The sequence below is a fragment of the Eubalaena glacialis genome, chromosome 4 (genome assembly GCF_028564815.1).
Source record: "Eubalaena glacialis isolate mEubGla1 chromosome 4, mEubGla1.1.hap2.+ XY, whole genome shotgun sequence".
Lineage (NCBI taxonomy): Eukaryota > Metazoa > Chordata > Mammalia > Artiodactyla > Balaenidae > Eubalaena > Eubalaena glacialis.
The window spans coordinates 120640556-120668384 of NC_083719.1; the positions used below are offsets into that span (position 1 = coordinate 120640556).

Here is a 27829-nt window from a genome sequence, read left to right on the forward strand (position 1 = left end):
CTTTCTGTGAATGAGTTAAAATGCAGATCCCTGAGCCCCACTCCTAGAGATTCTGCTGTAACTGATGTGTGCTGGGGCCTAGGAATCTGCAGTTTTAATAAGCATCCAGGTGGTTCTGTTGCACCTGGTCTGGTACCATCCCTTACTAAAGCCTGACTTGCTGACTTCTCTGAGTCAGCAATCTGACCCAAAGGCTGCACTGTCCCCTGCCGTCCCCCATGACATATCTCTTGTTCTCTAGTTTGGAGGACCTCCTTTGTCCCCTCTGATTCTCCCCTTATTCTGCAAATTCCATTTCTAATGTTTGCAGACGTTACCACCTCTGCACCTGAGCTGTGTTTGAACAGCTGGCCAGGAAGGGAGAAGGTCTGAAAGAGATGGACTCGGTGCATCCGGTAGAACAACAGCTCAACTAGGAGCTTTGCTGTCAAATGGGGGCGGAGGGTTTGTCTTTTTTTTTGTTTTTCATTTTGTGTGTTTGGTTGGTTTCTTCTTTCTAGGTCTTTTGTTTTGGGGAGTGAGTTTGATTTGTTTGGTTTTGGTTCTGAACATTTGAGATTTCCCCAAGTTTAGGTGGTTGTTGAGACCAGGTCCTTACTTGGTTTTTACCAGGAGAGTCCTGCTGACCATTCTGAATGACCGATCAAATGACACAGGGTCTCCTACTGACTCACCTGTACTGAGCATTTACTGTGCTTTCTCCATATTGGTTCCTGAACCCTCACAAGAACCCACTGAGGGGGGGAGAGTTTTATTATCACTTGATAGGTTGAAGAAACTGAAGTGATCTTGGCAGTATCAGCTGGATGGATGGGCAGAAGGCAGGGGTGTTTGGGTGCTAGCATTTTAGCAGTGGGCTGGAAGATCTTGGTCATTGGAGAGACCAGGTTGCTTTTAAGTTGTGTTGTGTTCTTTCTTCCATGGCACTTCTCCCCCAGACTCCTCCTTGTGTGGTGTCATGAATCCAAAGTACCCTCGCTACTTGGGTTTATTCCTGAAACCTAGAGATATGAAATCAGGCAAACATGTTGGAGGCCACCTCATAGATGTTTGACCTTGTCTTTTCCTAAAGAAGCCTTCAAGATCTAGCCAAGGCTGACATTGATCTTCTGTGAGCCTCAGTGTGTGTCCTTCTGTTGCTTCTGTATTTACTTCCTTTGGTCTCTCTTCTTTCTTATTTCCCTACAAACTGAAACTAGAGTTTTATAGTAGTGTTGGGGGCGGAAATGCTTTTCTAAAACAAGCTCAGGAAGTCACTTAATTGGCCTAGGAAGGGAATAGAGGAAAATTCATTCTCTCCAAACAGTCTCAGAGGATTGGAGTTTTCCTAAAACAGTAAGAACAAATGTCCTGCCTCGCCCAAGAGTGATTTGTATATTCCCAGTTCAGAAAACATGAACAACCCTCCTCTCCAAGTCCAGGATTCCTTCTCTCTTCCTTCCTGCTGTTGGCTGCTTTGCAGACTCAACTGGATTGTATATAATTTTTAGAGTATCACAGTAGTTTCCATGGAGATGGCTTGTGACATCACAGAACATTGGGTATGAATTCTTTGGATATGGAAAAATCAAAAGGGTAGAAATTTTTTAAATTGCAATAGAGAGAGGGAGAAGACAGCTTTCAGACTCGTATATAGGAAGGAGGAAAACTCCAGAGAACAGGAAAGAAAACTAAAGAAGGGTATGGTTGGAACCACGAGAGGGCTATTTGAAGACTATATAATACAAAACAAAACAAAACAAAAATGCAGAGGGAATTTACAAGGAAATTAGAAGCAGAGGGTATGGATTCGGAGGGAAGTAAAATGCATGATTAGGAGCTACATGTCTTTAAGGACTAGTTCTTAGCAGTCCTCCATAGGTACTTTATCTGGTACATAGTCAACACTGGGTAGGTAAATGAGTACAGGGCTGGATGGATGGATACCTAGGTAAATATATACGTGGGATATCATAACTGTGACCTCTAAACTAAAATGCAGAAATCTGTTACTTCTTTACAGTTTAAACCAGGAACTTCAGAAAGTCCGTGAAACTCCTAAAATTGTATGCAGAATTTTGAATGCCTGTGTCTCTTCCCCTTTTAATTATGGAGAACGTTCAGAATGACCTTCACCAGGTCCCCCAGTGGGTTGAGAAACTCTGGTTTAAACAAATCCGAGAATTATGTAACTTAACGAGCGACTGCACCCAATCTCTAAACTTCCTTCACACACGCACAGTACACATCCACCTCCTACCCTACCTGTAACGTCATTTCTTGTCGCTCTCTTCCCGCTTCCTGTACAGTGCATCCATCTCAGGAGCCTGGCTGGTTGGAGGGGACTCTGAATGGAAAGACGGGCCTCATCCCCGAGAACTACGTGGAGTTCCTCTAACCATGGGCCCTGGCAGAACTGCTGAGCTTTTCATGGTGTCCATGACAACTGCTGATTCCAGTGTTGTGGGCCATTGCTCTTCGCCGCTGAGAAGTGCAGGGTGACTGACTCTGCTGCTACCTGTCAACACGAATGTTTCTGTGAACTCTGGTGTCACCCATCCCCATGATCATCTCAGCTGACGTGCGGTGATACTGCAAGAAACAGAAGTAAATCAGCGGAGGAGGCCGTTTGATTTTGATAACAAGAAAGGCTTACAAAGCCATTTCTCTCATTTAGCACCCTACGTGGGGTGTGCTCATTTTGTTTCAGTAGTCATCCAAACCCCAACCTTCTGAAAAAGGAAGTAAGTGAGATATAAGCAGTCCCCAGGAGCTTGCAGTATAGCTGGCTCTGACAGGGCTGGGCAGTGGCCTGAGACCCAGTCTGGATCCACAGCTATTGTTTACAGTAGACACTCTCTCTACCCCACCTCTAAATACTTGAGACCTGCCGTGCTATAGGCGGCTGGGTCTGTTTGTTTGCATGCAGTATAGAGAAGGGTTATGGCGCTGTTTACATAAGATCCAATCTCTCACCATCTCTCAAGCAGCCACTGGCCCAGCACCAGCAGAATTCTGTCCAGTCCTCTCATGCAGGGGAGCACACACACCCCCACGGCCCCCCTCCCAAGCTAGGAACTTCTCTGCCACCGAGGGCTGCCGTTGCCTCGTAACCACGGCAACCCAACCTACTCTAAAACCAAACCAGAAAATAACACACTCTTCGCATGACGTATTTTTTTCTCCCTGCTTTTTGGCCGTTTTTTGAATGGTTTTCCAACGACCTGAAGCCGAAGATCAAGGTCTACTTGGGGGCAGATAGAATAGCAGCTGGGAACTGCTCCCTTTCTGATGAATTTCAGCAGCACCAGGATATATTTGGAACAAACTCTAGTAACCTCTTGAGATTAAATTACATACAGGCTTAATATTTCTGTTCTTCCATGCAACTAGTGTCTGCTTTCTAGAGGGCAACATGCTGCCTCCCAAAGGGGAATACCCTCCCTCTGACTCATTCCCTCCCATTCACCTGTCCCTTCCCCTGTCCTTGCCTGCCTGTAGCCCTTCACTGACTAGCCCCCTGGCAGTGCCCTGGGCTGCTCAGCACTGGTGCCCTGGCGGTTTTCAGGCATGATTCCTGGACTAACCCCATGGCCTCTAGTTTAAAAGGACATACATGTTCACTGCCACTCAGAAAAAGGGAATTGTTTCTCAGGCTTTTGAGGCATGAGACTAATATCATAAGCCATTGTGATTTAGGAGGATGCCAGAAGGTTGGGGCATGGAAGGTGGTATGGGTACCTTCTGAGAAAGAGAATTTGCTGGTCCAGAAGGGGCTGGGTCACGTGGAAGACTGCCTTGGGTAGGGAGGTTTGGCCTGGACATTTCAAATTCACTTGGCTTCCAAAGAAGAGAGTCCCAGTATTTCCACACTTGAATGTCCTTGCAAGAGTGATTCTGGGCAGGCAAACTCCGAAGTGAGGGACTGTCAAGCTCTCCAGGACAGGAGCCCCTCGGGATGGTGGCATTGTTCCAGAGTATGTCCTGCTTCTGGAATTCCTCTTGAGGGAACTTTAAAGAGGAAAAGAAAAACTTGAATTGTGTTGAATTACTGTATCTTTTACATTTTTTTTTGAAAAGATAAACATGTAAATAGAGTGATTTGAAATACTATATGGCAAAGTTTTATATTTGATATTCTGTAAGTTAGTTGCTTCACACATTTAAGCTTTGATTGCTGAACAGGTGTGTATACGAGGGAGAGAGGGGACACAAGGTCGAAGAGAGTCAAGATCATCCCTTCTCTGGCCTTGAAGAAGGAGAAGATATTTCCACACACTCTGCTGGCTCTTGTTGGTGGGCATGACACGTTAATGGTGTTCAGTCTTCTTTATCCAGATGTGGTTTTTTGAGCATTTCTTGGGCTTTGGATTTGGAGATGGAAGGAACATCTTCAGGCAATGAACTTTTCCGAGAACTCCTACCCAGTAGTAAGATGAAGCTCAGGATTTAAACAGGTGAGGCCAGGGGTTAGATTTGTTTTTTTTTCTTTTCATTTTTCTTCTCAGGTGTATTTCTTGGTACCCCAAGGTACCAGGACAGAAGATGGGATAATTGCATGCTCCTTGTATCTTACTCTTCTGTGCATCTTCTAAGGCTTTATAAACGAGTCCAAGCTAGTTTGCAAATGTGTGTGTCTAAGTTCCAAGAAAAACTGGCTTCTTAGGATCTTTAGTTCTTGACATGCTGCTTCTTCCCCTTTCCCTAAACATGTTTATTCATCTCAGATTCCCTATAGCTCCAAAATAAGACAAAGAAAAACCCTCAAAGAGGGGTGGAGATTGTGCTGTTATAGCTTTCTAGATGACCTTAAAGTTAATAGGAGTTTGTCATTGTGATTCATTCCATCAGCTCAAGGATGAGCTCCAGGAGCTCACCCAGCAGTGAGCGAGACACCACCACTGAATCAGGGAACAAGAATTAAGACTGGAGAAGACCAAGATAGGACTCAGGAAAGCTATCATTGAAAACCCAAGAAGAAAGGGCACGTATGAGCAGGCTATACCTACTCCCTGTGGACTTTGAACAGCCTGGGGACCTGTTCAAAGGGGCTAGAGGGACAAGCACACTCTATACCACTCTGCTTTCCAAATAGAAAGAGTGCAACATAATGCTTTTAACACATTGGACGTTTTAAATCACCACCTGCCCCATTGGAACCTTAACTAGAGCTAATGTGGGGACGGCCAGAAGTCCCAGGCCCTGGCTTTGGGAGTTCCTCCGAAGCTTACCTGCCAACACTTGGCCCCAGCTTGACCACTTGGAAGCATGTGCCTCCCTCCCCATTTGGCTCTGATCCAAAGCTGAGGGAAATGGAGCTACTACCAATGGGAATTTTAGGTAGACCCCTTCCCAGCTTCTCTGGGCCGTGCTGGTCCCTGACAGATGGCTACTCTGCTTCCCTTTCCCTGGCCAGGCTCCCCTCCTCCCCATCATCTACAGAACTGGAGACACTGTTCAGAATATGAGCCGACAAATAAGAAGGAACTTGAAGGCTGAAAATGGGTTTTACCCTCCACTATCTTTACTCCCCACCTCTAACTCTGTCTTCTGGAATAGGGAATCTTAGGGCAGATTAGGAGAGTGAACTGGGTATCAGAGTGGAATACTATTGACCAAAATCCCTGAGCTTTCCCAGGAGCCTCGTGTTGCTTTTGGAAGGCCCTGGGATCAGGTAGGCAGACATAGCCTGAGTCTTTTGGGGGCATCAAGATCAGTCTCTCACACCTCCTCCAGGTACTCAACAGAGTTCTATAGTTACAGAATGCCATGCCTTGAGAAGACAACTAGTTTCACATTCTTCCCCCACCCTCCAGGCAAGTAAAGTCCTGACTTGCTCAAGACTGATGATATTCTCTTCTGTTTTCAAATCTGAACATAGAGGGATGGACCCTGTATAGCACTGCCGGCCTTTGTATCCTAGGATTGGAGCCAGTTTTTAGCTTAGTGTTTTAGTATTTCTACAGCCAATGTGTGTTTTCTTCTGTCACACCAAACTGGGGTTTGTTTGTTTGTTTTTTCAACATAATTCCAGTTCATGTCCTCTTGCTGAGTGCTTTTTGGATAGAAAGGCAAAGAGAAAGAGAATAAATGAACAATCAGGTATTGGCCAACCGACATTAGCAACACAGAGTCATGCTAGTGACAGGGTGATTTCACTGTTTGCCAGGACTCTGCAGTTATGTGTGCCATACCTGTAGCTCAAAGGGAAGTCCTTCTACCATCAGAGTTTGTGTCTCTTGAAAACAGCAACCCCTGTCACACCAAAAGCTCTGTCTTGACTGTATAGACTCTAAAAACATCCATGATTGTGGAGTAGGGAGACAGAAATAATCGACTGAACATAACATGATCAACTACTCATGACGGTCTTTTGGCACCTTTCATCCTCTGGCTTCTGTTTCCAAAAGAAGCAAGTCTGGACCCCCCCAGTTTTATAGACCCAGGACTCCCAGGTACAACAGTGGCCATCATGGCACTCACAGTTCGCCCTAGCATCGAATGTTTTATGAGCAACCGTGTTACCCAAGTAGGTAGCCAGCCCTGAAGAAACTAAACAGCCACTTAGCTACCTGACTTTAAAAGGAATGTCCTGGGTATACTGTCTAGGGAGTTAATCTGTCATGACTGGCAAACTTGACAGTAATCATTTACCTAGACAGCCCTGCCCCACATCTAAGTCAACTGGGTGTCCTCTCACACACCCTGTGCCGGCGTTTAAAAAATGTATCTTATCATGCTCAGATGTGTTTGGCAACCAGGCTGGTGTGCTGGGTGCTGAACCACTTTTCTTTAAATGTAGCCTCCAAATGACAACAGCCATAGAATAATGGACCTTGCACAAACCTACAGCATGCCTGAGACCAGACTCCACCAAGTCATAATTAGCTTGTTTCCTTTCACCGCCTACAGTACTTGTCTAACTAAAGGGCTTCCCAAAGCACAGGGAGAGGCCATACAGAGAATTCAGACGTCATTCAGAGCCAACCCTGGCTAAAATGTGATCTCCTAATGGAAGCACTTGTATTCTTAGGAGAAAAAGGATTGGGTATAAAGTAATGCTAAGAGCAGAAAGAGAAAGGCAAACCATACTGAAGAACTTCGGATTTTTTTAAAGAGAGATAAATATAGTTCTTAATAGGGGGGAAAATCTATCACATAAAAAGTTCACAGCTAATTTTTTTACAGAAGTTTTACAGGACGCTACAAGATGAAAACATTTTTCAAGGCAGAATGCCTTAGAGAGCAAAGGCTTAGCACAGTCCTGGACCCGTGTAAGTATAGGAATTACTATTACATCAAAATTCTATTTAGTGTAGTCAGTGAGGACCAAGAATAGTGATAAAGTGTCAGAATTACCTGGAGAGGCCAAGACATTTGACATCAATCATTTCTACGTCAACCATTTCTACAAAATTGTCCAAACAGACCCTACACGCCGCTTCCTTGGGTATCCAGATGCCAGGGTCAACCTTGAACCTGTGAAAAGAGGTTCATCTGATGATTCTTAAGTGTATACGTATTAGTATGTGTTTGTGTATGTATGTGTACAGCTCACATTTACATATGTAAAGATACAGACTGTCTTCTAGAAACCCACATAAGCTGGCAGTTGCTGAGCCTTGACAGCCTTTAAGATTTGAAGTTTGAGAATCAGAGAAACAAGAGAGGCTGTTGATTGACTATCAGAATGATCAAAGATGTAACTTAAGTGCCATTTGAAAACTTTGTTCATATTTATCAGATGATTACTATCTATAGCTATATTCCTTATTAACTTATTAAGAGTCATGTTGAAAAAAAGATCAAACTCATAAACAATTAGTGGTTCATAGTAGGCTAGTGTTCACAAGCACTCTAAAAGACATTTTGTCCATGTTTTGGAGAAGAAAATATTTGCATGTTTAATTCACAACTTAGGCTACCTTTGAGTATATTATAAAGTGCTGTGTGATATAATATCAATAAAGTACTTAAAAATGGCACTTTAATGTTTTTTTTTGAAAAACATAAATGCACTGTTTTAAACTTCGATTCAGTATTGAATATCGACTGGTGTGTAGAATCCTATTTAGTAATTAAAAAGTAACTTGTGACTAGAATAGAACTTTTTCCCTGTTATTCATAAAACAGTTTTGCCATGTTCAGGCTTGAAAAGAAAAAAAATGTGCTTTTGTGTCACTAAGCATATCTGTAAAGAAAATACAGTTTCTGTTGGGTGGCCTCTGAAACTTGGCTTTCTTACTTTTGATTGGTTTATGTGACAATCCCTGTGAAACTAGTGGAAGTATGATTTTTGAATTAAATGACTTTTCCATTTGGTGGTATGTTTGTTTCTTGAGTTTCTGATAAAGTTTTGACATGATGCATATTTTAATATTTTTTTCAAATAAGCAAAGACCATGATCAAAGATCACAAGTCTGGGCTCCTGAGGTCACTGGTGACAACCACAGTGCTGATTTCTGATGTGCTCTGGGGAGCTCTGGTTTCCTTTAGGGAGAGGTCAACTGCTCGTGAACTTGAGGAGAAGCTGTCATGCATGTTAAACAGTTAAGCCCCAAAGAGTCACATTCCAATGAATGTTTCTGACTTTATCTCCTACAATACATATTTTATTCTTCCTAAATTTGATTGTCAAATCAACCATTTTCTGGAACTTCATTAACACAGGATGGAATAATCAAAGAGCCAAAATACAGATAGTCCCACCACACAGCTGGGCGTGTCCCCCAGGGTTGTAAATCAGTCACTTGTAACATGCTGTCCCAGGCCAGCTCATGTTATTGAGTTGTCTCATTCATCATATCCCCTCCAGGTACATCCTGAGTTGCAGCCTGGGACCCAGGTTTACAATTCACTCCCAGCTTCTGCTGTGAGAACAGAGGAGCCAGAAGGAGAGGGCAGGGGAGCCTGGACTCTGGGGATGGAGGGCAAGGCTTCTGGCTCCAGAAGCTTGCCCTGGGCAAGCAGAAGGCGAGTGAGTATCCCCTGGTACCTCGTTCTGAGGGGTGACTAATTGAATATGTGGGTCACATGTGAACTGTTTATACTGTCCTCGTTTGCCACTTAATAAGGGCTGGTTTACCCCTATGAACAGCACGGATTCACAGCACCTCTGCCTTCACCGAGCTTACACCCTGTGCTGGAAAATTGTCCCAGCATCTGAAGCATCACAGATGTGTGGGGTCATACGGTACCTAGGTGAGACCTTCTGAGTGGCACACGTGTGTAACTGATGCCCATCATGTGGAGAATGAAATGTATGTATGGATTTGTATCTTATCTATGTCCTTGCCCTTTCCACCAGACTCCCCATCACTCCCCCATCACTTCTACTCTTACGGTTTTTCTAATGGGAAAGGTTTTCATTCTCTTGTTGCTTTTAGCAGCCAGAGCAGAGCTCAAATTGTGTCACATCATGTGGTTGGTTTGGTGTTTTTCGCTTATTAGCTCCGGCCGCATGATTGGTCCTAAGAGCACCTTGGTTAGACATGGACTTGATTGACACTTGAAATCACGTAAATGAAAGATTTTCTCAGACCTCAAACACATTTGCTCTTTGGGGAATTAAATCAGGGTTTTCATTCCTTCTTTTCTCAATTCTTTCTCAACCTCTGCTCGAATACCACACGTCTTTCTTACCCAGATGTGACAGTGTCTTTGGCTCGCCCTGCTTTTAATAGCACTATGGTAAGCTGCAGCTAATTAACTGTGCTGGGCTAGTCAGGATTGCCTGAGTTCAGCCTGCACAGCAGCCAAGGGAGCCTCTAACCAACGTGGTTCCTGCTCGGGGTGGGTGAGGCTCAGCGCATGGGAGAGCCTGCAGCCGTACCCAGCCAGGCTGCATCCTTCACAACCGCCACCCTGTGTTACCTGGTTACCTGGCCGGTGTCAGCCAGTGGGGACCAAAGCAGGATGGTTTTCGGCTGAAATGATCAAAGCCTTGACTCACTCTATCCCACAGCACTTGGCAACAACTGTCACACTGTGTATTGTGACATTGACCCCAGGAGGCCTGCCCCAGGGTCTGTTTGCTAAAACCCAGGTAGCTGATATGCCTTCCCAAGACCAACCAGCAAATTTAGTCAAAACTTGAATTCATAGGTCCTTTCTCTAGGCACCAAATCACATTTGGTGACCTCTTGGTCTTGTGTGTACCCTAAAACTAAAAGGTTCCTCTTGACACAGTGACTGTATGTCCTTTTTGCATTTGGGGGCGTGGATTATTGGAAAGACTTTTTTTTTCAATTATTAAATGTTTTTCTGCCTTTTCTGAACGTTTATCTGTGAAAGAGATGTGGGAGAGTAATGCTTGCCTTGCCTGTGTTAGGTGGAGGAATGATAGTGAAGGGGAACGATCTTTCTTTTTCCACCTTTTCTCCTGATCACACCATTTTGCCCTTTCATAGTACTTTCTACCTATAATTAACTCATTATTTGTCATCAAATGTTTGACATTTTATGTCGCCCTCTTAATACCTCCATCAGGACAGGGCCTGGCATGTGACAGGGGCCAGATGGCCCCTGGGGGGCTGACCATGTGACAGGAGGTGGTCCAGCACTACTCTGGACTCCAGTCCCTCCTTCCTGTCTTCCTCTACACTTCCAGTTGAAAGAAAGAAATTGGATCATTAGACATGGGTGCTTGAACACACGGTGATGACGTTGTGGTCCTTGACAAGCTACTCTATTCACTCGCGTCCCGGGATTCAGGCTTGTGGGAGAGACTTCCCAGCCTCCATTCAGGCACACACAGCCACATTCTTTCCCAGCCTCCTCGCTAGCACTTGGCGCAAGAAACCATCTGGATGGCCAGCTGACCAAGAGCCCAGACCCTTCTCTGTCATCTAAATTACTTATGGGTGGTTTTATGAACTTCAAACCAGGCTGGAGACCTGCCTTCAAGCAAACCCACATCAGAATCACCCACAAAATAAGAAGTATTCCTTTTTCAAGACCCTTAAAGGAAATTCCACACTGTCCCATGGGAACTTGGTCTGGCATCTAACACTCTCACCAAGGGAATTCTTTGTGTCTAACTGAAGTTTCCCAGGATGCAGCTTCTGTCCATTTCCTTTCTGTTTTTCCTTAAGAGTGGAGCCATCATCTTTTTAGAGCAGTCACCCTCTGTTTTCATGCTTCCATTCAGCAAACACTTCGTGATGACCTCTTGTGTGCCAGGAGCTGTTTAAACCAGGAAGTATAAGACATGATCTCTGTCCCCAGGGAACTCACAGTTGGCCTCGGTGATGGCAAGTCTACAAGAACCAGAGTTTACCATGTGCAATTTGCTACATTTTCTGTGTGTGGTGGGTAGTCCCGGGCTCCAGGGAAGATTGATCCTTTCTCTTTGGGAGGCAGGTACCAGAGAAAGCTTCACAAAGAAGTGACACTGGAGATCTTGAAAGATGGAGAGAGCACAAGGACAGCAAGGACTGAGGCATGAAGGGGAAAGAGAGAAAGAGAAAGAAAGAGAGGTGAGTTCACTATGATTGGAACATGAGGAAATAAGGTCTTTCTGAGAATTGTACCCCTACTCCCTTAGCCTTTAGCCTTCTGTCTTCTCTCAATAAATGACAATATCAGCTAACATTTATCACTATCTTACTAGGTACCAGACACTACTATACATGCCTTAACTCACTGAATCCTCAAAACATGTGAAGGAAATACTATAATTTCATAGATGAGGAAACTGAGGATCAGGGAGGTCACACAAGCTAAGAAGTGGTGAAACAAATTCCAACATAGGTCTGTCTGCTTCTAGAGCCCATATGCTCTTACATTTTTTAAAAAATTTTCTTTATAGATATACACACGTGATTTTACATAAATGCGTAAACTTTTTTAATTGGGTGGAAGTTTTTCCTTCCATTTTTGACTTGGTTCTTCAATCCCCCACATCAGCCTCCTCCCTCCTTGGAACTATATCAACCACCTCCTTACGGCCTTTGCAGTAGTGAGCCCTTCAGAAAGTACAATTTCTGACAAACAGCTTGGTTTTACAGTGGCTGGAGTAAGAGCAGGCAGTTTTTTGATTAAAAACTTTCTTTTCTCCAAGGAGCCCTTTGCTCCCTCATCTTGGGAGAAAAGCTCCCCGCTTCTGGAGCTCTGTGCAGACACTCCTGGTTCTCTAGGCAGCCCCAGGGACTCCAGCTGCAATCTTTGGCCAGTTCCAGCATCCTTGAGGACACAGCAAGGAGGCAGTCCCTGCAGAGGGCTCAGCCATGTTTTTCTGGCTAGCGATATATAATGTGCAAATTTTTAAAAATTTAACAATTTGAAAACGGTCCCTTTCCCCACCCCAATCCAGCTGCCGACGACAGACCTTCAGGCTGTTATGGGACTGCCAGAGAAATCCCACAAGCATGTGTCTTCTTGTGGGAGAGCCAGTGTTTCTAGCGTGATCTATTAATGCTCCAAAATAGAGAATTTTGGCATTTTAACCCCCCTCTTGAGCTTCATGAGATCTTAAAAATTCAGAGCTTGAGGAAAGAGCATGAGAACTCAAAGCAGACAGTGGGTTGGTGCTTTTAGGACACAGAAAACATCTGACTTCCACTAGGGTCTGCTTATAGAGTGAGGCTCTCACCCAGGTCTTCTCCAGGGAGTGGGGCTGAATGTTGCATGTCAAGATGACAGTGACCTAGTCAGTTTCATTTATGGAGCACTTCCATTATGCTAATTGCCTTACGTGCATCATCTCATTTAATCCGCAGATCAATCCTATGAAATAGGTACTGTTGGTACCCTATCCTGCAGAGGAGGAAGCCAAATATTAGGTTGGGTAACCTGTTCAAAGTCACTGAGCTAATGAGTAACAGAGCAGAAATTCAACCCCAGCGGGCAGATGCTCTTAACTCCCACACTGTCCCAACTCTGGGGAAGGTTTCAGGAGCTCCAGCCCTCAGATGTCCTTCACTTCCCTCACCCTTTATTGGGAGGAGGGAATCCTTGTTGTTTTTGCCTGTTTGGCAGCCAGTACCCCTTCTTCTGCTAACAGCACCTCAGTTTTTCTTTGGGGAGCCCCACCCTCAGGTTCCATGGGGTTGGGTGGGCTCGCATCCATCCTTGATTCAGTGGTGAACCTGTGACCCTGGTTGGGGCTATGAGATCATCACATCCACCCAACCAAAGTGATTGGTTGGTTCAGGACCTAGTGAAATCCACAGTGCCAGGGCTTCATCCTGGGACAAGGTATCCAGGTCACAGCAGGGGAATTTGTCATATCAGGGAAGCATGGTAAGTGCCGTCCCCTCCCCCCCATCCTCAAATGACTTCTTAGCATGAACTCTGTCTGCTACTTCTCTTTATTTGAGAGACCTCATACTTTATGTTGAGTATTTATTTGTTGAGATTTTAGTAGTGCACCTCTTAGAAAAGTTGCTTCAGAAAGCAAGCAGAAGATCTGAAATATTCATTGCGATATAAAATGGGCAAGCACTGCTCTAGTGTGATCACTCCTGGAATGAGTTCAGCAAAAGAGGAGCCTTGATGCCTGAACTCAGCAAGCACAGCTTTTTTTTTTTTAAATAATTCTGACATTTGTTCTCCATTCTGGACCAGAAGCAGCCATGACTGCTCATAAGAATAGGGAGGAATCGTGTCGTTCAGAGCCCTCTGCCCATACACTTCCAACCCCAGTTGATACAAGTCGTTGCTTGATGATTTGGCTCATCCCGGGGGTACATTAGTGTTGAGACATTTCACCCTGGAATTCTCGTCAAGGACCCCCAGTCAGTTGTGATAGAGAATGCCCATAAATCACGCCTAATCGTGACATGGAATTGCATGGCATCAAGTGCTCCTTGGTTAAGAAAGATGTTCACACACCCTGAGGGCTGCACCCAGACCTGTTCAACCATCCCACAAATGTGAGTCTGAGAAACTCCAGTGTCTTGGAGTTCAGACCTTCACCTTCATCTGGGTGGGACTATATACTTGGAGGCCCTGAAAGGGTGCGGGTGTATCTAATCAGACTTGGATAGCCTGCTGCTACTCTTCCCCATGACGTGCTCACAGTTTTCTTGTCTCAAGGACTTTCAGATAAAGGGATTCCACATCTTACAGGAAAAGCTTCACAGGCAAGCAGGGCACTCCTGGCCCACAGAAGATAATGCTCTCACTTAGTATAGCACTTTAAAATTTTCAAGGTTTTTTTTCTCCTCCAAATTTTGACCATGGCACACCCCTGATCAAAAAACCTTCAGAAGCTCTCACGGCCTGAAAAAAAGCAGCATGGCACACAGGGTGCTTCTCAGTATGGCCCCAGCATCTTTTCTCCAATGTTCCTTTATGTATCCTATGCCCCAGAGGCCCCCACTCTTCATTATTTTACAACGGTCTGAACCAACATTCATTCATTCATTTATCAATATTTATTGGGCACCTACTCTGTCCACACCCAAGTGCGAGGTGCTGTCTCCCACTTGTGCCCCCCGGGGTTCTCTCAGGCTCAAATGCTCTTCATCTTTTCCACCCCAAGGGGAATAGCTGTTGTTTTCTGCCTGTTTGGCAGCCATTACCCCTTCTTCTGCTAACAGCACCTCAGTTTTTCTCTGGGGAGCCACCCCTCCCTTACTCTCAGGTCCCAGGATTTTGGGTAGACTGACACCAACCTACCCTGGATCCAGTGGTGAACCTGTGACCCTAGCCAGACCTATGAGATCATCAAATCCATCCAGCCAAAGTAATGGGTTGATCCAGGAATGGGCCCAGGACCTAATGAAGTCTGAAAACCAACTTCTGGATTTCTTAGAATGTCGTGATGAGAGACTTTCTCTTTCTGGATTTGAAGCTGTGAGGACTGCTGGCGGCCCTCTTGTCTCCTTGTTGGGGAAGTCTGCCTACGAATTGGAAAGCCTCGAAGTGGTGCCAAGAGAGACGATACCAGCACTCGATACCAGCACTCCCTGTTCACAGTAGCCAAGACATGGAGACAACCTAAAGGTCCATGACAGATGAATGGATAAAGATGTGGTACATGTATACAATGGAATACTACTCAGCCATAAAAAAGAATGAAATAATGCCATTTGCAGCAACATGGATGCAACTAGAGATTATCATACTAAGTGGAGCCAGAAAGAGAAAGACAAATACCACATGATATCACTTATATGTGGGATCTGAAATATGACACAAATGAACCTGTCTATGAAACAGAAACAGACTCACAGGCATAGGGAACAGACTTGTGGTTGCCAAAGGGGAGGGGGGTTGGGAGAGGGATGGAGTGGGAGTTTGGGGTTAGCAGATGTAAGCTATTATATATAGAATGGATAAACAACAAGGTCTTACTGTATAGCACAGGGAACTATATTCAATAGCCTATGATTAACCATGATGGAAAAGGATACTAAAAACAGAAAGAATGTGTATATATATGTATAACTGAATCACTTTGCTGTACAGCAGAAATTAGCACAACATTGTAAATCAACTACAATCAAAAAACAAAAATAAAATAAATAAAAAAGAATACCAGCACTCCGTGTCGAGTCCAGATGTACCTGAGCTCTTCTGTTACATAAGCCAATGAACTCTCATTTTGCTCCAAAGTTGGAATTGAATTCTTTCACTTACAACTGAAGTCCTAAGCTCTAGACAAAGCTTCAGAGTGGTTTCTGTGCAGTCCTTTCTCCCCCTTGATTGTCTGATCCTTTCCCAGGAGGAAAGAGCACTGGATTTGGAGTCAGAAAACCTGACATGAAGTCTGGTTCTGCCATTTCCAAACAGCTGGACCTTGAGGTAATCACTTATGTTCTCTGAGTGTCAGTGTCCTCATCTGTAAAATGGACCTAAGAATGCTTCTAAGGTTGTTTCCATTAAATGAAATGACACTTACTAATGTACTTTATAAAATTTGCCATCCTCAAAAATCAATAATATAGTATTACAATATGGACTTCTTCAATACCTTGGAAAAAGTTGGCAGTTTCTAGATGTTTGTTGCATTGTTTCATATTCATTAGTGTGTCCAGTCTACCAGTCTTGGGAAGCACCTAGGGCTGTGTGGGCTCTGCCCATTGCCCCCGTAAAGGACAGCCCTGCATATCATGCGTTTCTCCCCACTTTCGTCTCCAGTCATGGCCAAAACGAACACACCTGGGCAGACACCAAAGCCATAACTTGTCAGAATGCAGTGTCCTGTGACTCACATGGCTTGGCTTAAACACATGATGTAGGTCAATTAGATTTTCACTCCTGCAAATTTGATCTCCAAGGGAAGTTGCCCTTAGAAGATGAGAACTCTTGATGTTGATCAGAGTACTTGAGGGATGATGCATTCCCTCTGCTGCCTGCTTCCTGCAGGAGGGAGGAGATGGGAGCCCACCCCAGGCTCATTCCCCAAGGGCAGTGAAACTGGTGAATTACCCTTCCCTTGATAACTGCTGTGGGCAAGAGGCAAGGCAGAGGTCAAGTAGCCTAAAGGCTGACTTTGCTGGTATAAAGCCAGCATCATTGTGAGTCCGCAGGAACAACGCTGGGTCAGAGGCCCTAGCATCCGTTTCCACTTTAGTGAGCACCAGGGGTCTCTGGGAAGCTTGCTAAAACTGAAGAATTTTGATTCAATGGGTCTGGGACATAGCCCCAGACTCTGTGTTTGTGTTGTTGTTGTTGTCGTTTTTATAATTTTATTGGAGTATAGCTGGTTTACAATGTTGTGTTAGTTTCAGGTATATGGCAACGTGATTCAGTTACACATATATTCATTCATTTTCAGATTCTTTTCCCATATAGGTTATTACAGAATATTGGGTAGAGTTTCTTGTGCTATACAGTAGTCCTTGTTGGTTATCTATCTTACATATAGTACTGTGTGTATGTCAATCCCAAGCTCCTAATTTATCCCTTCCCCCCACGTTTCCCCTTTGGTAACCATAAGTTTGTTTTCAAAACCTGTAAGTCTGTTTCTGTTTTGTAAATAAGTTCATGTATATCATTTTTAAACTAGATTCCACATATGAGTGATATCATATGATATTTGTCTTTCTCTGACTTACTTCTCTTAGCATGGTAATCTCTAGGTCCATCCATGTTGCTGCAAATGGCATTATTTCATTCTTTGTTATGACTGATTAATATTCCATTGTATATATGTACCACATCTTCTTTATCCATTCCTCTGTCGATGGACATTTAGGTTCCTTCCGTGTCTTGGCTATTGTAAATAATGCTGCAATGAACATTGGGGTGCGTGTATCTTTTCGGATTATGGTTTCCTCCAGATATATGCCCAGGAGTGGGATTGCTGGATCACATGGTAGTTCTATTTTTAGTTTTTTAAGGAACATCCATACTGCTCTCCACAGAGGCTGTACCAATTTACATTCCCATTAACAGTGTAGGAGGGTTCCCTTTTCTCCACACCCTCTTGAGCATTTATTGTTTGTAGACGTTTTGATGATGGCCATTCTGACTGGTGTGAGGTGATACCTCATCGTAGTTTTGATTTGCATTTCTCTGATAATTAGTGATGTTGAGCATCTTTTCTTGTGCTTTTTGGCCATCTGTTTGTCTTCTTTGGAGAAATGTCTATTTAGATCTTCTGCCCATTTTTTGATTGGGGTGTTTGTTTTTTTGACATAGAGCTACATGAGCTGTTTATATATTTTGGAGATTAATCCCTTGTCAGTTGCTTTGTTTGCAAATATTTTTTCCTATTCTGTGGGCTTTATGGTTTCCTTTGCTGTGCAAAAGCTTTTAAGTTTAATTAGGTCCCATTTGAAAACAGAGCTGGAAGAATCAGGCTCCCTGACTTCAGACTACACTACAAAGCTACAGTAATCAAAACAGTATAGTACTGGCACAAAAACAGAAATATAGATCAATGGAGCAGGATAGAATGCCCAGAAATAAACCCACTTACCTATGGTCAATTAATCTATGACAAGGGAGGTAAGAATATACAATGAAGAAAAGACAGTCTCTTCAACAAATGGCACTGGGAAAACTCGACAGCTACATGTAAAAGAATGAAATTAGAATATCCTCTAACACCATACACAGAAATAAACTCAAAATGGATCAAATACCTAAATGTAAGGCTGGACACTATAAAACTCTTAGAGGAGAACATAGGCAGAACACTCTTTGACATAAATCACAGCAAGATCTTTTTCGATCCACCTCCTAGAGTAACAGACTCTGTGTTTGTAATGAGCATCTGGGGTGATTGTAAGTCTGGTGGTCCTCAAACCTCATTTTGAGGTCACCTGGGGTCAAAGCTGGACATGATTGATGCTTTAATACATGCATTTCCTTTTCAATTAAATATCAAAAATGTCTGGGTTCTCCTTAGGTAGCTATTAGCAACTCTCCTTGGCCTACAGATTCATGAATGAGAAGTTTCTTCACTGTGCTGTGATTAACACAAGAGTAGTAATGGAAAAGTCCATATTTACATAGACAATAAATCCAAGGGTGACTATATGATGAACGACCTCACCAAAGTCTTCCTTAAAAACTGGAATGAACACATTCACCTTGAGAGATTAAATTTTTTAGTAACTCAATTGCCATGAACTTCCAAGAGCACCAAAGATTCTGGCAAGATCTAAATCACCACAACCTCCTAGCTTTGGTGCTGATTAGAATCAGGGTAGCTTTTAGCCAAAGCAAAAATAGTTACAAATGCAGGCTATGAGTAAAAAAGCCACAGTTTTACCTCCTCTGTCCTGAGTAGAATTAAATAAGACTAGATGCTTATGGATCCCATCTGCAAAAGGAAAAACAGCTTAAAGGGGCAACGTGGTCTGCTGAAAAACAGCATAGGACTTCAAATAGGCCTCCGAATTCTCATCACAGCTTTTGTGACTGATTACTTAACCTCTCTGAGCCTATTTTCCCATCTTAAAATGGGAGGGGAGGGGATAATTCCTATATGGCAGGGACATCAGGAGGATTGGGGGGGAAATTCATATACCTGTATATGTACATATATATCAAGCATTTGGCATCAAAATTTGGAAACTCCACCAATTAAACATTACAAAAGTTAATCTCTCTGAGTTTCAACTTCTTTGTCTGCAAAATAGAGATAATCATAATCCCCACTACATAGAGTTGCTTTGAGAATTATATGAAATATCTTACATAAAGTACCTGGCAGACATTGGGACAATTTGAGTGTCAAAATAAAAGATGGTAGTAAAGAATTATAACAAACTGAATAAAGTAAGAGTTCATGAGTCCATGCCAATATAAATAAATAAGGCGTACAAGAAAGCTCCTCCTTACAGATGAGCGCCAACTCATGATGGTAGAAGGAATGACTGAATTAAAATGCCACCATTTGGCAACCATAACAGTATTTGAGTCAGTCGAGAATCATCAATGGATGATTCATCACAGGATATTTGCCTAGTCTCAGAGTATCTCCTCACAAGAGACCCATTGATCACAAGGATAAAAGAGTGACTTTACAGTGGAGAAAACCAGCGGACACTACTTTTACTAGGACTAATTGCCAGCATGTCTCTTCTGTGCGGCATTGAGAAGAACTCATCATGTCTTCAGTGGAATTCCTAAAAAAAGTACATAACCTGAATCTCACCATGAGGAAGACAAACCAAACGGAGGTGTGTTCCTTTCAAAAATGTCAATGTCATGAAATAGAAGGATTCAGGAATTGTTCCAGATGTCAAGACACGTGACAAAGGGAATGCAACACCTAATCGTGGATTTTCTTGGGCTAAAAAGAACATTACAGGGACACTTGGTGACATCTGAGTAAGGTTTATTGATTAGGTAACTAATGTATTGCATCAGTGTTAATATGATTTAGATAATTGCATTGTGGTTTTGAGAGGCAGGATTTGTAGGCAGACTTTTTGGAAATGTACACAAGTACTGAGGGATAAAGGGCATTGGATCTACAACATCTTAAATGGTAAAAGAAAAAAATGATTGATAGATAAAGTAAATATAGCAAATGCTAACATTTGAGGTGTGGGGGGAAAGGGTGTCCAGGAATTCTTCACTATTTTAGCAACATTTTGTAAGTCTGAAATTATGTGGGTTTTTTTTTTTTTTTAAATATCCAGCGCACAAAGTAACTGATAGCTGTTTCTATTGTTAATCAATTAACAACAATAATGAAACTCTCAGTGTAGTCTAAAGAGTTTAGAAGCCAAGAGGAAAATGAGTACAAAACCAACATGAGGATTTGCTAGAGAGTGCGTTTTTGGGTTTGCAGTACAAAATGTGACTCTCCATCTGCCTTCTGTGACTCACTTTGTTTCAGTTCCTCTTGGCAGCTGTGGTCCAAGGATTGGGGTCCCTGTGTGGTCTTATAGGAAATGCAGGTTTTATGAAGTGCATCCTGCATAAGGTGGAGGCCAGTGGGGTTGACTGATGCTATGTCTCAGGCTCGTATGCCTGGAAGGGACAGCAGTGTACCAAATCCTGGGTCTCCCTTCCAGCCCCAGTGAACTCCATAGAAAGCCATTTCAAGTTAAAAGTTTAGTCTTGGCCCCGTCGCTGTCAATTTGGAGGACATAAATATGTGGCAGTGCTTTTAGCAACACAGAGTGCCATAAAATACATCAATTACACACATATGCTGGGGAGCCTGTGGCTTTGTGGTTAAGAGGGCACCTCTGGAGTCAGACAGACTGCTTCCAAAACTCAGATACACCACTTATCAGATAGACAATTTGGGGTAGGTCATTAAACCTCTATGCCTCCAATTTTCCTCATCCACAAAATGGGGGTAATAACTTTAATACAGAGCCAAACTCGCAGGGATGGTGTTTAGTAAGTGAGATAATGCAAATGACATAGCTTTTATGCTCATGCATCCTGACACATCTTCAGGTATAAACTAATGTTATTATGATGTTATTCTGAAATTACCTAGAATCAGAGCCATTCCATTAAAATATGCTGGAACTTCTTTCCTTCTCCTTTACCTGCCCTGGCCAGCCATCTTCTGATAACACCAATCACCAACTGCTTTTAGTGTTGATTTTCTTCTGACTCCAGTTCCTACTGGGCTCCTGGGAATGGCGGGGCGGGGGGGGGTGGGGTGGGGGGGGGTGGGGGCAGAGGGGAGAGAACTTCTTCCTCCCTCTTCCTCTCCCATCTCAAGGTTCCAGTTTGCTAGCTGAGCCCTGGGGTTCTGGAGACTTCTGTGATTCTGCAAGAAATTCATCTTGTGTGAGAAGTTTACCTGGAAAACATGTGGCTGAAGATGGAACTTCAGTGCTAGGCCCCCGGAACAGTGGAATATGGTTTGACTTCCACTCTCTGCCAGGCACACGAGCCTGTGCAAATTCTGGTCCCCACACAGAGGTAGAGGAAGAAACCCGCCTCGCTCTTAGGACTGGGAGACTCTACACCCAGGATCTCAGAATAGCACTCCCCCCACCAATCTGTCCACAGTGGCCTTAGCCAAACCCCAGGAATGGAGGCTTAACAGGAATGTGTCATAAGAAAGTTATTCCTCCGGACTCCTCTCTCCCGGGCTCCACACCCATATTTCTGCCTGCTTGCTGGACATCGCTAGACGACCCGCAGGCACCTCAGCCTCGGCATGTCCAAAATGACACCTCGCCCCCCTTTCTCCTATGCCCTCTGTTTTGGGTGATGTCACAAGCCAAGTTGGAAATCTCAAAATCATCCTCCCCTGAGCTGTTCCTTTAGGAAGGTCCTGTCCATTCCAAATCCCAAACGGCCCAGACCTGATTCTCCCTCTTCATGTCACATGTTGACATTCAGGTCTTTATGATCTCTCTCTCCCTTGGACTATTTCAGCAGCCTCCTACCTAGTTTCCCTTCTACCAGGTCCCACAAGTCTGGTCCACTCTTCACATTAAGGGCAAAGTTACCTCCGGAGTAGGAAATGTGATGATTCTCCCACCATGGTGAAGCATGTGCTGGCTCCCCCAGTGACTCAGGGATGGAGTGTGGACTCTCGAGTGGGCATGCAAGGCTCAGCCCATCTCTCCAGCTTCATCTTTCCCCAAATCTCCGCCCTTCAGCATACCAGGCTGCTTGCTGGTTCCCTGAATCCTCCTTATTCATTCACTAGTGAGCCTTTGAACGAGGTCTTCCTTCTGTTTGGACTCTCCTTTCTCCTCCATTTTTTAACCCAGAAGATCCCTACTTACCTTTCAAACTCAGCTCAAAAGTCACCTTCTCTGGAAAGGAAGTCTCCTTGTCTCTCCCTCTTCTCTGCTCCCAGAGCATGTTTTCCGTGCCTTTGTTAGTATAACCCGCGAGGCTGCCTTGTCGTTGGTTGTTTCTATGTTTATACTGCATCCTCTTCATGATCAAGGATTCTGTGCTGTTGACTTCCGTACTCCCAGCGCTGAACTTGCCTGTCTTGGGGAAAAGACATATATAACGTGCCTAAAGTACCACAGAGCACCACTGTGCCCTAGAAGCATCGCCCTTTTGCTGTAGCTTTATAATCTTGCCTAAGTACTAGAATGTTGGTTCTTATGCAAGGTAGAGTTCAAGGCTCCAAATTCACCTTTATCTCAACCTTCTTCCAGGTGAACTGGTATTCTTTCTTTACCTGTCTTCCTAATCTCCTGCCTTCTCAGCAGATCTCTGAGGGGATGTCTCTGGCCATTAAAAAGAAAAAATGTATCCTGGATTTGCTGGCTGGGGTAATTTACTTTCTATGGGATCAGAGAAAGAGCTGATCTTGTTAAAAGGCTTTAGCTATTATCCCTCAGAGATAGAATAATATGTAAACAGCATAAAATGCTGACATGTGAGGTGTCCATTTGCACACATGGTCATGTTTTCCTATGATATTTAGAAGCAGGGTTAGACTGACCCTGGCATTCACTTAACAGCCTTCGTTCTAATTTCTTCCACCCTGAGTTTTGTTCCAACTTTCTAGTCATTTCTACTTTGGGAGGTGGCCAAGGTCCAGGCAGTACCTGCGGTCACGCCAAGACTCTGCGCCCCTCCACCCCGGGGGCTTGGTCTGCCTCTTGGAGTGCATGCATTCTGGCAGATGCAGTACATGCAGGGGGCAGACCCCATAGTCTGAGGAGATGGGCGCCTCCTGCACGGGATCTCATTTTTCTCCATCTGCACAACCATTTGGGGCCTTGGGCTTTGTGATTCACACAATGACTATCCATCTGCCCATTTACTCCAGAAAGGAAGAAGGATTTCTTCACACACAGTTGGCCCAGATTCAGACATGAGCTGAGTCATCCTGTCACATATTCTGGAGCCACCTGTCTGACCCATACACTGTAGTAGATCTCCATAATAATAAGGCTTCCCATTACATGAAGATGAGTATTACCTTGTGTACTACCCTCTACACTCCCAAACCAACCTGAAATTCCCAGCCTGGGCCAGTAATGGGATAGGTCAGGGCTGGCCGATGCTTGTAGCTCCCGCCCCTCGGTCCCTCCCTACACCGGGCAGACATGCTAATTGATTGATGAATTCTCCTCCTCTGAGCCCAGTAGGGGCTTCGGCATCATTGTCAAGACAGCACTCCTAGAAACGAACCCTCACAATCGGTCGGACTTGGCACCAGAGATTAAAGCATATTGATACCTGAAGGTTAGATTGGGAAGACTTGGTTATTTTCTGGGTGGGGAGTGTAGTCTCCTGAAGGCTGCTTTTATTTGCTTGTATATATAATGATTTATTGGGGGTTGGGGTGGGGAGCTTGGAGGAACTCGGAAGGTAATACATACACACACTGAGTCCAAAATTCAAAAGGTATAAAAGAAAAGTGAAAATTTTCTTTCCTGCCTCTATTTCCCTCCGTGGAGGCAACCCATATCATTGGGCTTTTTGTGTGTGTTTTTGTCCACACACACACACACAGAGGCTGTATTAGCTTACCAAGGCTGCTGCAGGCTAGAAGTCTAAGAACAAGGTGTTGGTAGGGTAGGTTTCTTCTGAAGTCTGTGAAAGAGAGTATGTCCCATGCCTCTCTACTAGTTTCTGGTGTCTTGCTGGCGATCTTTGACATTCCTTGGCTTGTAGATGCATCACCCCAATCTCTGCCTTTGTGTTCACATGGTGTTCTCACTCTGTGCATGTGTGTCCAAATATCACCTTTTTATAGGGATACCAGTCATATTTAATTAGGGTCCAATCTCATCACCTTATTTTAATTAATTACCTCTGTAAAGACCTTATCTTCCAAGTAAGATCACATTTGGAGGTACTGGGGGTTAGGTCCTCAACGTAAGAATTTGGGGATGACATAATTCAACACATGTAACACGCATTTAGGTATATGCTGATTTTTAAGTAAATGATAGCATGCTCTAAACACTCTTCTGCATCTTGCTTTCTTTAATATTCTTGGGACTATTTCTATATCAATACATAGAGACCTTCCTTTTTAATGGCTACGTAGGGCTGCATCACATGGGGATGTAGTTATTTATTTATTCAACATCTCTTAGTGATGGACATTAAGCTCCTTTCAATCTTTTGCTATTACAACAAGTTTTCCCTGAATGTCCTTGAACATGTCCTTTCACACTTTGAATGCAAATGTAGCTGTAATAGAGATTCTTACACAATTCAAAGGGTAAGTGCACTTTGATTTCAATATGCATGTAAACTGCTCTTAATTGCCAAGAGAAAAGGCAGAGAAGAGGGGTTTATCTGATTAGCTAATTGCCACAGTGGATCCCTTTCGGGTTGAAATACAGGACTAGAAAGAGCCCACAGAAGGAGGGAGGAGGACCTTTCTAAAACTGGCACTTGTGAACCCCCAACTGGAAGTGACATCCTTAGTCTGTGCCATGGACAGGCACTTCTCTGAGTCTGCAGTAAGACTATCTCCTCCCTCTGAGCCCAGAGACTGGAGCTGGGTCCAGGGACTCCTGCCTGCCTGAGCTTTCAGTCCAGGGCTCTGGGGGGAGGGGTGAGAGGCTTGGGGGACTGGAGGGTGGAGGGTAGAGCCCCAAACACAAAAGAAGATGCTTCAGCTGAAGACCAGGCCTAGTGTGGTCCAATCGCCTTTATTCTTTCTCCCTGGTACCCTTCCTGTTCAGCTGTTGTGGCATGCTAAACCTCCAGTTGCATTTTGGCCAGGAATCCCCATTCCGATGAGGGCTCTAACCTTGCTGAGGGTGTGAGGGCATCTGCAGTCAGTCATCCGACAACGGCATGGCACAGCTATTGAACATAACTGCCAGCTGGAAACTTGTAAGCCCTCCCTCAGTTTTGCTTATATGTGGGAGCCTGACTCATGGAGGTGAACTTGTCCGGGCTCTTTGTAGCCCTCTCCTCACAGAATCACAGGGTTTTTAGTATTATCAGGTAATCCAGAAGCTTGTCCTTTGTTGTTGGAGAAGCTGAAGCCCAAAGAAGTGACATGGGTGAGACCCACTCAACACCCACCCGCTGGGGCCCAGGTGCAATGCTAAATCCTGGGGTTACAGGTATGATTAAGACAGATGTGACCCCTCCTCTCCTCACAGCCCTGTAGAGAAGACAGCCACGAACAAATGACTTGCATTCGTCAAATGTGCACAAATAAAGAAATGAACAAAAACGAAAGCCGTGAGAGTTGTGAAGGAGACATTCATGGTGCCAGAAGGGTGTGTGGGGTCAGGGACAGCTCCAAGCAGGAGGCAACATTTAAGCTGTGACTCAAAAGAAGGCTCCCTCTGTGAAGAACAGAGCTGCTGAAAGGGCCTTGTCCCATGGGCATCCTGTCGGGACCAGCAAAGTAGGACAGAAACCATTCCTCTCACGGGCCACTCCAGACTTCAACCATAAAGGAGACAATTCCCTCTGAAGACAACTGGCTGCTTGCACTGCAGAAGGCTTCTACAGGGAATTTGCTGGCCCAGGAAGAGTTTGGAAGATTCTTCCAGGATGAATAAAGGATTGTTTGCTGCAGGATGGAGCGCTCATGCCTCCCTTCCGGGAAGGGACTTAGAATACCTTGCTTCTACCTTATTGTTAAAAAAGAAAGCAACCAGGTTTGTGTGGAGGTGAGAGGCCACAGCCAGGCAAAACAGCTGCTAACTCTTCAGGCCCAGCTGATGCTTCCCGCTTGACAGATGAGGGCCTGCTGGCCTCTGCCCCGGGGCCAGGGCGGGAACAGCGCTGGAGGGGAGTTTTTCTCTGTGCTGTCAGCCTGACCTTCCTGGGTCCCTGTTTTGTTTTGTGCCAGCCATAATTACCTAATTTATGTATTTCTGGTAAACATGAGTGTAGCTCGGAGCCATTAAAGACATTAGTACAGGTCTGAGACCCAGGATGTCTGGAGTTGAGCTCGAGCAGGACCGCTGACCAGGTCAACGACCCAGCGAGTGCCCCACGGGCCACTGTTGCTGGATTGTATGAGTGTGGAGATGTGGGAAAGGAACTTGGCAGGCAGTAATCTGACCTGGTAACTGTCATCCATGAACACTAAAGAGAGAACTTACTTGACTCCCTTTCACTTTAGCACCCTGTGAAGCTGGTATGATGGGCTCCGTTTTACAGATGGGAAGACTGAGGCACAGAATGATTCGTCCAAGCTCACAAAGCCTGTAACTGCTGGAGCTGGTGTTTGAACCCAGATCTTCAGACACCGGACCTTGCTTATAAACAGTCGTCTAGGGCCAAATGCCCAACAGAAAATCAATCTAATAACACAGTACTTTTGTCCTTCTCTACCCCTTCTTTCTCGTCAAGGTACTTGTTTCAGCAGTTCACTGCCCAGCAGGACCAAATTAAGGGCGTAGGCAGAAATGGAGAGAGCAGCCTTTCTGTTTGTTTTACAACTAACCCAGGGTAAGAGTGACTAAAGGGAAAGATGTTTGGGGTGGGGGTGGGGGGATGGGAAATGCAGTGGGGATTTTATTGTTTCCAAAACAGTCATCTAACTTTGATCAGGGAGGGGTGGGTCTAGGGTCTCAATCTTATCCCTCATTGACATATGTGAAACTATAACTGCTGGTGGACCCCTAATCCAGAGATGTCCGTAAACTGTTTTAGGGACAGTTTCCTAGCTTTTCATGCACAAAAGCCCTTCTGAGAACTCCTGATCTTAAGATGGTATGTGCCAGTGTGAAGCGGTACAAGGCATTTGGTGAGATCTCTGCTTTTCCAACCCAGCTCTTCAGCTGTGTTTGAAACAAAGACGTGGTCCAAGTGCCAGAATCTCTGCCTGGATAAAAATAGACTAGTCTTTTGAGCTGATGGCTGTGGCTGAATCCTTGAGCATGAAAGCAGTACACTGAAAAAAACTCCCCACTCATACCCACACCCGGTGGATAGCAGAGGGCACGGGAACAGAAATGCCCCAGGCCCACGGAGGATTTGTATTTTATGTTGCTCATCTGTTTCATGGGTTACTCGGGCACTCTGCTGCCCCTTCTTAACGCTTCTCTGAACCAACGCAAGTCAGACCTTGGCCAAATTTATTCGCTCTCCAAGTCTTAGTTCCTTATTGATAAATGGAGTGATTGAATTAGAGCCTTTCTGAGATCATACGCATTTCAAAATCTATGATTCCTCTTCATTGACTGTACGGGACCAGGGCAGAGATGGGGAGTGGGGATGGGGTGGGAGGGGACAGTGGGAGCAGTGTGCCTGGGGCCACCAATAAGGAGATACATTGTCTATAGAGAATTCAAACAGCTAAGAGCTGGTGTGCTTTTTTTACTGAGCTGGCAATTCTAAAGAAGGTCATGATAAAATATTCCTCCCTGCAAGGTGTTCTGTTCATACCACCCTCCTCTTGGTATGCCACTGAATAAGACTTTTTTTTTTTTTTTTAAGATGAACCGGTTTTCAAGGCAGAAATAGAGACACAGATGTAGAGAACAAACGTATGGACACCAAGGGGGGAAAGCGGGGGGTGGTGGTGGGGGTGGTGGTGGGATGAATTGGGAGATTGGGATTGAC

General features: G+C 44.5%; 1 protein-coding gene and 1 long non-coding RNA gene across 6 annotated transcripts in view; both read left to right on the plus strand.

Annotated features, from left to right (window-relative positions):
* The window catches only part of ARHGAP26 (Rho GTPase activating protein 26), a 496856-nt gene extending 488794 nt beyond the window's left edge, over window positions 1-8062 (plus strand). For 2 of the 4 annotated variants that reach the window (XM_061189774.1, XM_061189775.1), the window contains exon 23: window positions 2289-8062. In XM_061189774.1, coding sequence (XP_061045757.1) covers window positions 2289-2377 — 89 coding nt within the window. In that variant the 3' untranslated portion in view covers window positions 2378-8062. The remainder of the gene's footprint in view (window positions 1-2288) is intronic. The other 2 variants (XM_061189777.1, XM_061189778.1) reach the window with 1 other exon arrangement.
* An 806-nt stretch (window positions 8063-8868) lies between these two features.
* On the plus strand, window positions 8869-26692 carry LOC133091013 (uncharacterized). Of its 2 annotated transcripts, none has more exons than XR_009700839.1 (3): window positions 8869-8957; window positions 11338-11457; window positions 26615-26692. It is a non-coding gene; the product is annotated as an uncharacterized LOC133091013 (long non-coding RNA). The 2 variants fall into 2 exon arrangements; XR_009700838.1 differs by having other exon boundaries at window positions 8910-8957; window positions 11342-11457.
* The last annotated feature ends 1137 nt before the right edge of the window (window positions 26693-27829 follow it).